This window comes from Sorex fumeus, unplaced genomic scaffold (genome assembly GCF_029834395.1).
Source record: "Sorex fumeus unplaced genomic scaffold, SorFum_2.1 ptg000169l, whole genome shotgun sequence".
Classification (NCBI taxonomy): Eukaryota; Metazoa; Chordata; class Mammalia; order Eulipotyphla; family Soricidae; genus Sorex; species Sorex fumeus.
In genome coordinates, this window is record NW_026606226.1 from 10,407,914 (window position 1) to 10,421,833 (window position 13,920).

General features: G+C 61.9%; 1 protein-coding gene across 3 annotated transcripts in view; it reads right to left on the bottom strand.

The window, feature by feature from the left end:
* KIRREL3 (kirre like nephrin family adhesion molecule 3) overlaps window positions 1–13,920 on the bottom strand; it is a 460,715-nt gene that overhangs the window by 9,448 nt on the left and 437,347 nt on the right. For all 3 annotated transcript variants that reach the window (XM_056107712.1, XM_056107711.1, XM_056107710.1), the window contains exons 7-11: window positions 12,158–12,263; window positions 8,436–8,584; window positions 6,505–6,632; window positions 4,717–4,843; window positions 1,159–1,259 (exon numbers count right to left, since the gene is read on the bottom strand). In XM_056107712.1, coding sequence (XP_055963687.1) covers window positions 1,159–1,259; window positions 4,717–4,843; window positions 6,505–6,632; window positions 8,436–8,584; window positions 12,158–12,263 — 611 coding nt within the window. The remainder of the gene's footprint in view (window positions 1–1,158; window positions 1,260–4,716; window positions 4,844–6,504; window positions 6,633–8,435; window positions 8,585–12,157; window positions 12,264–13,920) is intronic.

Below are 13,920 nucleotides of genomic sequence, written 5' to 3' on the forward strand. Positions count from 1 at the left end.
TGGGGCCTGGGTTTCTGCTGAGCTATTTCTCACCCCCAACTCCCATGCTATGAGCACTGTGGCTGGGAGCCCCCTGGGTCATCCCTGCAGGTGGGCGTGGGTCATTCCTGCAGGTGGGTGCTGTCTTCCTGCCCCGTCCCTGCCCCCTTTCCAGGTTCGACCACCCTGAAGTCTCTACCACAAAACCCAGAAGCAAAACTGCCCGTGAAACCTGCTGGCCCAGCGTAAGCGACCCTGAGTGAGGGGAAGATATTATTTTTATTTATATAATTTTTTTTCTTTTTCTTTTTGGGTCACACCCGGCGATGCACAGGAGTTACTCCTGGCTCTGCACTCAGTAATCACTCCTGGTGGTGCTCAGGGGACCATATGGGATGCTGGGAATCGAATCCGGGTTGGCTGTGTGCAAGGCAAACAACCTACCCGCTGTGCTATTGCTCCAGCCCTGAGGGGGAAGATTTTAAACAGGCCTGGGCACACTCGGAACCTCAGAGAGAGGTGCCAGTCCTGGCTCTGGGTGTGATTCTTGCAGTTTTTCGGATGGACGGTGCAGGGACGCTCAGATATTCCAGTAATAATGGAATGAAAATCCCAGTTCCCAGCATGCCCCGGCTCAGAGGTTTAGCAAGACAGACCTCATGTCTTGCACTCTGCCGAGCCCCCTGTAGCACTGTCCCAGGGCTGTCTTCCAGTGGGACCACCCCGGGGAGCTGGGGCTCCCTGCAAAGAACCCCGGCTCCCCCGCGGTGCTGAACACCTGTGCACGTCTTCCTCTTCTGGAGCGATGTGGTGGAGGAGCCTGGCTCTCCAGATGCAAAGGGCAGGTGGCCTCACTGGAGCCCGGAAGGCAGGGACAGGGGCAGCACCCCCAGGGGCCAGAACCGAGAGGACAGTGGAGGCTGAGAGAGGACAGTGGCAGGACGGCCAGGGTTCACCAGCGGCAGGGCACGACTAGCCTCGTGCTTTCCCATCTGCTCCCTTTCCCATCCCCCCAGGCTCTCTGGTCAAAGAGTTCTGTCCGGTGCCGGAGGAGGTGAGAATCACTTTCAGGGTTCGGCACCCAGATGGTGCCCCCGCCGCCCTGCAGGAGCCGGGAGGACTTGGCTGGGCTCCTGGGCACCTTAGACCCTGCACCCTCCCTCCCCACCGGGCACTCACGATTCGGTCGGGGGGCGGTGTGCTCCGGATAAAACACTTGATCTGACCCTTCTCTCCGTGGAGCGCGTGCTGGGTCTGGGTGCTGGAGATGATGGGGGGCCCTGCGGGGGAGACAGCCTCGAGTCAGGCACCCCAGTGGTGGGTGCTCACTGCGCATTCATCCATCCGCTCACTCACGCAGACAGGTGTGTCTCAGCTGTGTCATGGGCAGGCAGGCACTCGGGGGGTCTCCAGCTCCTGCTCTTAAACCAGAATTCTGGGAAGAAATGCCTTCGCGAATAAAAGGCAGAGAGGGTGCAGATAAACGGAGGGTGGCCCATGGGAGGGCTTTATGGGAGGGCTGGAGGAAGGGGGGAGAGTCCCTGGCCCAAACTCGTCCTCCCGTTCCAAGCTGCGCCCCCGTTCTCCACTAGAGGGCGCGCTTGTCTCACAAATCAGGGACGTGAGCGGGCACCCGAAGTGGACAGCCAGCTCCGGGGCCCCCCTGCTCTCCGGAGGCCTCCACAGGCACAGACAGGCGACCAGGGAGCCTGGGACCTGGAGCTGATCCCGACGTCCCCCACAGAGCCCGTCTGAGGGAGCCCCGTGCTGGTGTGTGTGTGTGTGTGTGTGTGTGTGTGTGTGGACGTGACGTCCCCGTGCACACGTCTTTGTGACATAACGTGGAGGCATAATGCCTCCAGAAGCACAGGCCGCCTAGCCCCAGCAGACACCCAGGGTCCAGCTAAGCCTGGGGGACAAGCGGAGCCCCTCTCGGTCCAGGCCCGCCTGGCAGGGAGAGGGTGTGCGTGTGTATAAGTGTGCGTGATGTATGTGTGTGTGAGTGTGTGTGTGAGTGTATGTGTGCATGAGTGTACATGTGTGTATGAGTATATGTTTGTGTATATGTGTGTGTGAGTATATGTGTGTGAATGTGAGTGTATGTGTGTGTGAGTATGTGAGTGTATGTGTGTGAGCATGTGTGAGTATATGTGTGTGTGTATGTGTGTGTGAGTATGTGTGTGAGTGTGTGTGAGTATGTGTGTGAGTGTATGTGTGTGAGTATGTGTGTGTATGTGTGTGTGAGTATGTGTGTGTGAGTGTGTGTGTGAGTATGTGTGTGAGTGTATGTGTGTGTATGTGTGTGTATGTGTGTGTGAGTGTGTGTGAGTATGTGTGTGAGTGTATGTGTGTGAGTATATGTGTGTAAGTATATGTGTGTGTGAATGTGTGACTGTATGTGTGTATAAGTGTATGTGTGAGTGTTTATGTGTGTGCACGAATGTATGTGCGTATGTGTGTGAGTATATGTGTGTCTGAGTGTGTATGTGTCTGTGTGTCAATGTGTGTGTGAATGTGTGTGAGTGTGTGTGTGAGCGTATGTGTGTGTCAATGTGTGTGTGTGAATGTGTGTCAATGTGTGTGTGAGTGTGTGTCAATGTGTGTGAATGTGTGTGAGTGTGTGTGTGAGCGTATGTGTGTGAATGTGTGAGTGTGTGTGACTGTGTGTATGTGTACGTGTGTGTATGTGAGAGAGAGGCAGAGAGACAGAGAGAGAGGAAGAGAGGGGGAGAGAGGGAGGGGAGTTGTCCCTTCCTGCTTCCTGCTTCCTGGGGCCTGGGCCTGGGGGTGTGGGGCTGGAACACGCCCCTTCCTGCTGGCTCGGGTACAGGACGGGGCTTAGGACGGAGATGACAGGAAGGCGGGGGAGGCAGGGTGGGGAGGAGGCGCAAATGCACCCGGGAACAGAACCAAACTCGCTGCAGACGAGCAAGTCTCCTGGGTTCTCGCAGACCCGCCTCTCGGACCGCAGCTCCCTGCCAAGGGGCAGGGAAGCGCTGGCCGCCACTCGGTGACACAGACCCGAGTTAGGGCGGCTGTGGCTGGGAGGGGGGCGAGGCGGATGTGGGGGTCTCCGCAGAGGCATTGAGAGTGCGGGCCCAGAGGTCCTCTCTCAGCTCTGAGATTCGGAAGCGGGTGGCCATGGTCCCCAGCCAGGACCTGGGAGCACTTGGTTTTGCTGCTGTGTGGGGAGCCATGGGGCCCCCAGACCTTTCCTGTCCACTTCCGCAGTTGGGAGTTCCCGGTTGGGGTGGGGTTGATGCTCAGGTGGTCTCCAGGGCTTCCGGGGAGGAAGTGGAAGCGGGTGCAGGCCGGCGACTAGAGGCCACTCCAGCAGGCATGGCCTTTCTCTCCCCTGTGCCCAGGTCCCGGCTTGGAGCCACAGCAGCTGAGCGGGGCGGCCGGGGGCCCAGCAGGACCCCCCACTAAGGGAACGTCCATGCCCAGACCCTCACCTAATTTTGGGCCTCCAGTCGAGTCAGGGTCTCTTTCCTGAGTCTCGAGGCCTTGAGGGCAAGGGGGACTGCCAGGACTTTGCCAGGACCCAAGGTCCCTCTCCCGCCCCTCCTGGGCATTGGGGGAGCTTGTGCCGGAAGGATGGGTGGCAGGGGAGGAAGGAGGGAGCCTGTGTAGGCAGAGACCGGGCAGCACCCCCTGATCTCGGACCCTCTGTCCATGCCCCCCGGGAAACACCGGTGTCCGTAGTGGGGAGGGCAACGTCTCCTTCTCCCCACACCCAGGATGTCCCTTTGGAAGTGTCAGGTCTGGGGGGCTTCCTGTGGACCCGTGTGGATCTGGGGCGCCCCCCACCCTGCCCGCCCTCTCTCAGGGAGCCGGGAGTGGGGTGCACCGGGAGCGAGGCGTGAGTGAGTGTCAGACACGGCAGGAAAAGGCTGCAGCCCGTTGCCATGGATACACGGAGGCGCCAAGGGGAGGGGGGAAGTTATTTTTAGCCCTGAAGTGCCAATTTATTGGTGGTGTCCTGGGGGCTGGGGGAGTCTGGGCAGGCTCCGGGTCAGCGCCAGGCCCAGGGCAGGTGTCCTGCGTGCGCCCAGGGCTCCTCCCCCGCGGGGCTGGATGCAGACGGAACAAGCCCCAGTTGGATCTGAAATTTGGATCTGGGGAGCAGGCCAAGGTCCAGAGCTTGGCTCAGTGGCCACCCTGAGGACCCCCGCCCCCACCCAAGGGGGCCTGTCGGGGACCAGCTCAGGGCCATGAAAGATATTGAGAAGAGGAGGTGTGGAGGCAGGTGGAGCTTAGCCCGTGGCTCTGCACCCCTCAAACCTGCCGACCCCCAAACCTGCTGTCAGCTGCCACCTGGGCCAGCAGCCATTGGAATGGGGCCCACCTTCTCGGGCAGGCCCTGGGCTGGCATCCGGCTTCTCCCCTGCACCCCTGCTCCGGCAGCCCTGCCCTGGGGCTGCTCTGCTCCCCAAGGGTGCCCCCGTCCCTGGAAATGGTGCCACCCGGCTGGTGCCACCTAGGTCACAGGAATAGGCCGAGGCGACACTCCCCACCGAGGTCAAGGTCAGGGCGGGCCCGAGGGCAGACGGGGCCATGCGCAGCTCTGACTCCTGTGCCTGGCCGGCCGGAAGCCCAGGGCCTCCCTCTCAGAGGGAGGGAGTCGAGGCCCTTCCTCACACCGAGCTGACCTCTGGGTGGAGGAGGGCAGGGCAGACCACCTCCTCTGTGGGCCCCTTAGCTTGTCCCACCCGGCCCCCCTGAGGAGGGTCTTACCATTCACAGTCAGGGTCACCTCTCGCTCCCCGGCGCCCACCCGGGGCACCACAGCTCGGCACACGTACTTGCCGGCGTCCTCCTGGCGGACAGTTTTGAGGGTCAGTGTCTTCTCGTTGCTCAGGACCTGGGAGAAAGGGCGGGGTGAGAGCTGGCATGGGGGGGGGGGCTGGGGCAGCTGGCAACAGGGTGTGTGTGCAGTGTCCAGTCTCGGCCCTCGGGGTGGGTGGCGGGAAGAGGCTCCTGTCCCTTCTGACGGGGACAGTGGCTGGTCAGTTGGCTGGCCCAGTGGGAGCGGAGGTTCTGGGGGAGGCCTGGTTCTGTGTTTTCGGAACCTTCCTCAGCCTCCCTCTGGACACTGGGGGTTGCGGCAGGCTGGCCTGGGCTGGCCCTATGTCCTGGCCTCATGCCCCGTGTGGCTTTGGCAGAGCGTCTCAGAGGCCCTTTCCCGACCACACACTGGTCAGCTCTGAGCCTGGCACCAGGCGTCCTGCCGCCCTTCCCGCTCCAGCCCTGCCCGGCCCCCTCTGGCTTCCTCCCTCCCCGGAGCACAGACCCCAGGGTCCACAAGACACGAGGGGTCGGGGGAGTTAGTGCTACTTTGGTTTTGTTAGTTTTTGGGTCATGCCCAGAGCTCACCCCTGGCTCTGCACCCAGGAATCACTCCTGGCGGGCTCGGGGGGACCATATGGGGTGCCCGGATCAAATCCAGATGAGCCGCGTGCCAGGCAAGCGCCCTACCCACTGAACTATCTCTCCAGCCCCTGCTATACTGTGGTGGCAACGGGGGGTGGGAAGGAGTCCCCAGCAATCTGCGGAGGTGTGGGGGGGGGGCCCACAGTGATTCTCAGCCAACTGGGCATCTGTCTGTCCATTGCCAGGACCCAAGGTCAGGCCTGGTGGTGCCCGGGATGCCCAGGATGAGTAAGGCGTCCAGAGCTGCAGCTGCTGATGTGCGGGCGACCCTGGGATGCCGGGAATTGACTTGGGTCAGGCGCATGCTGGCTTTCTGCCTCCTGGACCCTGCTGGTGCTGGCTATTGGGGACCACCCCAGCAACGCTCGAGGGGCCAGACAGGGCTGGGGCTCGAAGTCCAGCCCTCGCCCTGCTCTGCCCCTGGCCCGTCTTCCCTGCACCACACGCATCTCTGCAGTGGTCTATCTCCTAGAGGGCCTCCCCACTGCCCGGCCCCTCCTGGCAGTGCTGACAGTGCTTGGGGGCCCCAGGATTCCACCGGGAGGTGCTCAGGGGCCACGCGGGCTGGGGGTGCCACCCTGCCCTCCCCAGCTGCACTTGAGTATGAAAAAAAAACCTTATTTTGGGGTCACCCCTGGTGTGCTCAGGGCTGACTCCTGGCAGGGCTCGGGGACGCGATGGAGTATGGGGGATCGGACCAGCACCACCTCTCTGGCTCCTCAGGACCACTTTAGGAGAGGAAGACGGGCCCGGGGTGGCTCAGAGGTAACGCAGCTTCGCGGCATGCAGGAGACGGGATTCGGCCCCTGGCACCAGCACCATGGGAAACCAAGAGGACCGGAAGGGGAAACCAGCGAGGCTCAGCCCCGGGCAGGGCGATCGCTCGGGAAGACTGCGACTGGGCACTTTCCGACCTTCTGTGGCTCAGACTCGGTTCAGAACCGCGGTGCCGCTCGGCCCGGCGGGGGATGCACGGCTCCCGGGGGCTCCCCATTGCCTTCAGCTCACGCTGGATGTTGGTGCCCCCATCTGGGTGCGAGGGGGTCCCGCGAGGCCACGTCCACCCTTGCCCGGCCCTGAGCAGGGACTCACCACGCCAGAGCCCCGCTTCATCCAGACGATGGTCAGGGACGGGTTTCCGATCCAGGCGCAGCTGAAGACGGCGTCCGAGCTGAGGTCCACCAGCAGGGACTGGGGCTCCGCGGCCATCCTGGGCCCGACTGCGGTGGGCAGAGAGTGCTCGGTGGGTCTGAGACCCTAAGCCGCTTGGAGGCACCTCCCTGTCCTGGCTCCTCTGGTGGAGGTGGGTGTAGGGTATGTGTGGGGAAAAGGGGCTGTGGGGTCTATGGGTACATGTGGGGGGTGTGGGGGTGTGGGGATGTGTATATGTGTATGTGTGTGGGGGGGTGTACTGTGGGGTGTGTGGGTGTGTGGAGTGTGAGGGTATGTGGGGTGTGTGGATATGGGGATATGTGTGTGGGTATGTGGGTATGTGGGTGTGTGGATGTGTGGGTGTGTGGGGTATGTGGGTATGGGTGTGTGGGGGTGGGTTTGTGAGCATGGGGATACTGTGGGGTGTGAGGGTTGTGAGGGTGTGTGGGGTTGTGGATATAGGCGTATGTGTGTGTGTATGGGGTATGTGAGTATGGCGGATACTGTTGGGTGTGTGGGTGTGTGGAGTGTGAGTGTGTGAGGGTGTGTGGGATATGTGGGTGTGTGGATGTGTGGGCGTGTGGGGTATGTGGGTATGGGTGTGTAGGGGGTATGTGAGTATGGGGATACTGTGGGGTGTGGGTGTGTGGAGTATGAGGGTGTGTGAGCGTGTGTGGGGTATGTGGGTATGGGGGTCTGTGTGTGGGGTATGTGACTGTGTGTATGTGTGGGTGTGTGAGGTATGTGGGTTTGGGTGTGTATGGGGTATGTGAGTATGGGGGGTACTGTGGGGTGTGTGGGTGTGTGGAGTATGCGGGTGTGTGGGGTTCTGTGGGGTACGTGGGTGTGTGTCCACTTCACCCAGTCCTGCACTTCGGGCCCTGGCCAGGCTAGGCCTGGACCTAGTACGGGGGTCTGTGCTGCTGACTCAGCCTCCACGAGCCCCGTGACCTGCCACTAGAGAAGTGCCCCCGGCCAGGACCTGGGCTGCCAGGACCAGCCGCCCTCCTGCCCCTTCTCAGCCCTCGCCCCCCGACCCTCCCCAGGCTCAACCCCCTGACCTGGTGTCCCCACTTGGTGCCTCCCCCACCGCCCGGTCCTGCACTCGGCCTGCGCAGGGTCTCCGAGTGGGAGCAGAGGGGGCGTCCCAGGGGCGGGAAGTCGGGGAGACACAGCCGCCTTCAGGGGCACCACATGGGGGCAGGAGCCCTTTTGGGGGGCTCCAACAGTGCTGGGGGATCTGGGTCACACCCCTGTGCTGGGGTCGCGGGGTCACTGGCCAGGCCTGTGACTCAGCCCTGAGCTCCGCCCCCTCACCCCCCCTGCTCTGCTTTTATTATTTTATTAAAAAAAATTGGGAGCCACACCTGGCGATGCTCAGAGCTCACTCCTGGCTCTGCACTCAGGGATCACTCCTGGCAGGGCTTGGGGTCGGGGAATGGGGGTCGGGGATGGGATCCAGGGGGGCCGTGGGGAAGGTGGCCCTATCCGCTGAGCCCTGTCTTTAAGCTGCAGGGTCCAGTCCGTGTGGTGGCTGGCCTGGTGTGGGGGTGAGATGTGGGGGGCTCCCAGGGCTGTCCAGCTTGGTTGGGGTAACCGGGGATCACAGCATGCTCAGGGCTACCTGGACCCATCTGCGGGCCGATGACGCCCTCCATGTGAAAAGGGGACCGGGGACAGTGTCTGTGGGGGCTGCAGGGGGCAGGGCAGGGGGCAGCTGCCTCGATGATGCTCTGGCCTCATCCGCGCTTTCTTGGGGCGGGGACGGAGGTGGACCCGCGGGGCGAGGGGCGGAGCCTGCGAGGCCTGTAACGCGCGCCGCCTCCTCTGGGGGCGCTGCTGAGCCCGCCCGCCGCCCGCTGCCCACTCACAGTAGACGTCCACCGTGCGGCTGATATTGGTGCTGCCCAGGGCGTTGGTCACCTCGCAGGATACCGGCTCGGAGAAGTACGTGTAGTCCACGGTGGTCCGGTAGACTTCTCCGGACGCCTCCTTGATGAGCTGGCCTCGCTTAGCCCACCTGCAAGGGGCGAAAGGGTGGGTGGGTGGGTGGCCCTGAGTGGCCCGGGAACCACATCCTGCCCCCAAAACCTGGCCTGGTCGGGGAACCTCTGGGGGCTGCACGCATTCCACCCCCCCATAGGAAGAGGAGGACGGCACCCCAGTGCCGTGGGATCCCTGGGGGCCATGGCCAGGGAGCGGTCAGCAGGCCTTGGGTTACTAGGTCATTAGGGACGGAGGTGGGGTGACGAAGGGTCAGTGATAAGGAGGCTTCCCTGAGCTCTGCCAGGGGCCCCTCTGGACCCCACTGGAAATAAAGCGGCCGAGAGTCGAGATGGGGCTCAGTGGCCGCTGGCCCCAGGGAGGAGAAGTGTGACCCAGGGTCCCCGTCACGGGCTGGGGGACTCGGTTCCTCTCTCCTCTGCCCCCACCCCACATCGCTCCGTACCACAGGGTTGTTAGCGTGGACGGATACGGGTCACCATCCAAGCGCCATTAACAAGAACAATCAGAAGAACACCAGAGCTGGCCACGCTCCCGAGGACCCAGCGTCTTCCCAGGAAACCACTCACTGTTTCATGAATCGGTTCCGTTTACAACTTTAATCTCATACCAGACTCCACGTTGGGCAATGCCCCTGCCGGAGGTGGGAGAAATGGGCGTAGGGTCCAGCCTGCTGGATGCTAGCCAGGCAGGGGGCGGCTGGCTGGGTGGAGTGGGCAGGGCAGACCGGGCCCTGTGAAGGTCTGAGGAGCAGACCTGGGCAGGAGGGGCTTCACCTCCCTGTGTGGACCCCCACACTCTCGCGGCGGGGGCGGGGGGGGGGGGCTGTTCCCAGCCCCTCCCTGTCTTTGGATGCCTCCAAGGGAGTGGTGTGAGTCTGAGGGATGGGCAGGACCCGGGGGAATCTCCACAAGGGTGAATGTGAGTCTGGGGGATGGGGCGACCCCCCACCCCCGAACTGTGCTATTGGGCTTTGCTGGTTTACTGGAAAAGAAGTTGCTTAGGACGTAGGGGATGGAGGGGGGTGTGGGTTGCAGGAGAGTGGCAGACGAGCCAGTTGGGGTCCGTGTGGCACCATCTGCTCCAGGATGTGCCCATGTGCCCTATGCTGGTGCCACCACCCCCGGCTCTGCTCTGCGGGGGGCACACAGCCTGTGGCTGGTTTCTGGGGCATCTGCTCGCCTTGGTCACTGGTGGGGGCAGGGGTGGGAGTGGGGTAGGGAAGTTTGGGGGTCCCAGAGCACAGCCCTACCTGTAGGTCACCCTTCACTGTGTCCTTTGCTGAGGGGGAGCCTGGTAGCCCAGAGAGAGGGAGTTGGGGGTGGGGAGACAGGGCGCAGGCTTCGCATGCTGGAGCCCCACGGGCCAACCCAGGCTTCCCCAGGAAATGGCTGGAGAGTAGCCCCTGAGCACTGCTGGGCGAGTCCCCTACCAAGAGCAAGCTGGAGTGTGGAGCTGCAGGCTCTGACGTGTGGGGTCCATCAGCACTGCAGGTTCTACCATGAGGGGTGTGGGGGGTGTCTGCCAGGGGTTTGCGGGTGCTCAGGGCTGTCTGCGGGAACGGACGGCGGCTCCGGGTCTCTCTGGGCTGGAGAGTGGGAAGGCAGGAGCTCATGGCCAGAGAGGAGCAAAGGGCGCGGTGTTGGACAGGCGCTCACGCAGGGAACCTCTCTGGGAATTCCGGCGGGGTCTCTTTTTCTACAGGAGTTCCCTCAGTGGGGCTGGTGAGGCCCCAGGATACTCCCAGCAATGCTAGGTCCAGGGGTGCTGGCCTGGTGGTGCTCAGGGAGCAGCCGTGATGCTGAGGGGCTGCTACGGGAACGAGGTGGGATCAAACTCAGGGCCTTGCGGGAGTCATTCTCCAAGTGTGAGTCCCCCCATCTGAACCTCCTCCCCGCCCGGACCCTCCCACGCTTTCACCCACCTTATTTATTTATTTACTTATTTATTTATTTATTTATCTTTTTGGGTTACCCCCAGTGATGCACAGGGGTTACTCCTGGCTCTGCACTCAGGAATTACTCGTGGCGGTGCTCGGATGTGTGTGTGTGGAAGACTGGGAATCGAACCTGGGTTGGCCGCGTGCAAGGCAAATGCCCTACCCGCTGTGCTATCGCTCCAAGTCCCCTCATCCACCTTAGACACTTGCTAGATCCCCCACCAAACCACACCTGCCCCTGAGCTCCGAACACAAGAGGCCTGGGGTCTGTCTGCAGGTCAGCGACCACTGACCAGTGACGAGTGACATGGGCCTCTTCTGAGTGCCCTCAGCGATGAAGGCTCTGCTTCCTGTGCTGTTTAATGACCTGCCTGCAGGGAGCATCTCCTCCTGTCCAGACTGATCCCTGGTCCACACCCTCTCCTCCGCCCCAGGCCTGAACTCCATCCCTGTCCTCTGCTCTCTCCAGCTGCTCTGGGACCACTGCTGTCCCTGCTACTGGCTGATATTGGGATTTAATAACCCAACTCGATGGCAGAGGGGACACGCTGGGTCCCACCTTCCAGTCTTGTTTGCGGGAGGGGACGCTCTGGCAGAGTGGGGGTCCCAAGGCATCTCTAGGATGCTGGGGAGGGGGTATCTGGAGCCTGGCTGGGGCCTCGATGCTTAGAACAGTGGGAGGTGAAGTGGTGCCAGCGGGAAGGGGCCCAGAGGCCCCCCTGCATTACGCAGGGTACCCACTACCAGTGGCACTGTGTCTGAACCACATGCGCTCCTCCCCCTGAGAAGCTCAGGCCAAGAGACGCTTCTACCCATGTGTGAGCAGATGCAGTGGGCTGGGTGGGTGCATGCTGGACTGGGCAGGAAATCGTTGAATCCCAGCCCATCCACAGGAGGGAGCAGAGATATGTGTGTTTATGGACTTTGTGGGGGGAGCTTAGGGCCATGCCCGAGGTGCTTAGGGGCTATTCCTGGCTCCGTGCTCAGGAGGGACACCCTGGTCGTGTTCATGGAATCATGTGTGGTGCTGGCGATCAACCTGCGTGTGAGGCAAGATTCTCAACCTCTTCGGACCTGTGAGCAATCTTACTTTCAATAGTATTCTAGATTCTAGATCTCTGCCTTAGCTTGCGAGTTCTCTCTCTCTCTCTCTCTCTCTCTCTCTCTCTCTCTCTCTCTCTCTCTCTCTGTATAAGACCTACTGAGTGAGTGGGTTTCCTGAGCTCTGGGCACTATTTTAAGAAGAACCAAAGTCGAGAGAGGGTCCGGGAGTGCAGTTACGGGGTCAGAGGCGGTGACAGCCCACTCTGGGCTTGGGCTGGCCTGGACAGGGGCACATGGGGCTGGATTCTTGGACCCTGCAAAGGCGACACTCACTCTGCTGGAAACGGGCGGGCGTCTCTCTGGGCATCAGGGAGGGGAGGGCCCAAGCTGCTGTCTGCTCTACAGGAGGTGGGCATGTACGTGCAGGAAGGGAGGAGACGGCCCCTGGTCGGCAGGGGGTCAGAGGGGCAGCAAACCAGACCCTGTGCTGGGTGCCAGCCCTGCGGGACAGATGCCCCCGTATCTGCTGGGTGTCACCATGTCTACGGGGCAGGACAGGTGCCCCCATGTCTAGGGAGGTGCCGGCTGTGGCCACCAGGCTCTCACCTGTACTGGGTGACAGCTGGGTTGGCCTTGGCCGAGCAGTGAAACGTGACCACATTGTCCTCCAGTACCGGCTGCGGCTCCACCGACAAGTTCACAAGCGGGGGGTCTGCAGAGAGAAGCGGCTCCTTCAGATCGGTGGGGCTGGGGCCAGGGTTTGGGGGCAAGAGAAGGGCAGGGACCTCATAGTGACAGGGCAGCCCCCAAAACTCCCCACACCTCCCCGGAGGACTGAGACTCCGGAATCTACAGCCTTTCCCTCGAGACTGCCCACCAATGAGGCCGCAGGCTTCCGGGCTTGGTCAAATTGGGGGTTCCGGGCCTCTTTCTCGGTGGGGCTGGCCTGGAGCTGGACCTGCAGACTCCAGAGGCAGTACCCCAAGCCGTGGTGAGTCAGGGGACTAGTGTCCCTGCAGGTTGGAGGGAGGAGCTTGTCCCGGAGTCCGGAAGCTGGGACTAGGTGTCCAGATGCAGCCGGCTGGCTCGGATGCTCACGACTGAGAGCACGTCTGGTTCGGAAGGTGGCTGGAGCCTCGACCCAGCTTGGCGGTGTCGGTTCAACAGAACCCAGAATTTAGGGGAGTGGGAAGTGCCAGGAGGGCCTCCGACCTGGGTGATGGGACTCAGGAGCAGGGAGATGGGGCGTCCATCTCTTGGGGCACACCCCTTGCTCCCTGCCCCCTGCCCCATGCTTGACTTGCCATTTCCAGCTGATTCTGGGCGTGGTTGGTGGGAAGGGCCCTCACCCAGAGCAGGTTTATCTCTTTGCGATTTCCCGGGTGCCCAGTTTTTTTTCCTCGAGACTCAGGAGAACGAGTCCTAGAAGCTTCCAGGCTTGCCACCTCCATCTGCAACACCCCCTCTCCGGCTCTCGGTCTGGAGCTGCCTGCATCTCCCGGCTTCCCACCCTCCCGCGCCGCGCGCACGGGGCAGGAATCTGCAGGCGTCTTCGGGCTCCAGAGGTATAAACAGTTTATGTCATCACCAGCGATTAAACATGATTCTAATCCCACTTGTGATGTCGGCGGCGCGAGGTGCGGGAGGCAGCTTTGATGTGGCGGCTGGAGCTTCGATCCCACCCAACAGATGTTTCAGCTGAGAGCCTGGGAGCATTTCCTTCCGCCCCCTGTAAGTGCGTTGCATGTATGTGTGTGTGTGTGTGTGTGTGTGTGTGTGTGTGTGTGAGTGTGTGTGTGTGCGCACGCACGCACGCGCGTGTCCGGGGAGGCATTATACCAAGCCGGGCTGGCAGGAGGCAGAAACTCCATGACTCAGTGATTTGATCGCACTTTCGTTTGGCAACTTGGCAGCTGGATGCAGAGTCCAGATGTAGCGAGACTTTGGGGTGGGAAGCTGCTCTCCCATTACTCAATCTCGGGGCTTTATCTTCCGTTGGGTGACAGAGAAAGACCAAGGGAAACAAACAACACATGTGCTTCTGCTGAGTCTGGATGCTTCTGGGTTGACGGAGGAAATGAGCAGGTTTGTAGAGGCGGCTCTGCCTGGCCGGGGCACCCCCCGCCAACAGTCGGACGCCTCCTGTGTGAACCAACGAACCCGGCAGGGCGGCCGGAGATGGTCTGTGAGGACAGAGTGTGGGTGTTTGCTCGGCTGGTTTCAGCAGACACCTTCCGGCGTGGGGACACGCAGAGCGTTGGGGCCTTCTGGGGGGTGGTTGGCCCCGGCCCACTGGGTCCAACCAAAGGGATGACGGTTGATGAGCACCACAGGACCCGTGCCCCTCTTGAGTTAATCCCCACAGCCTC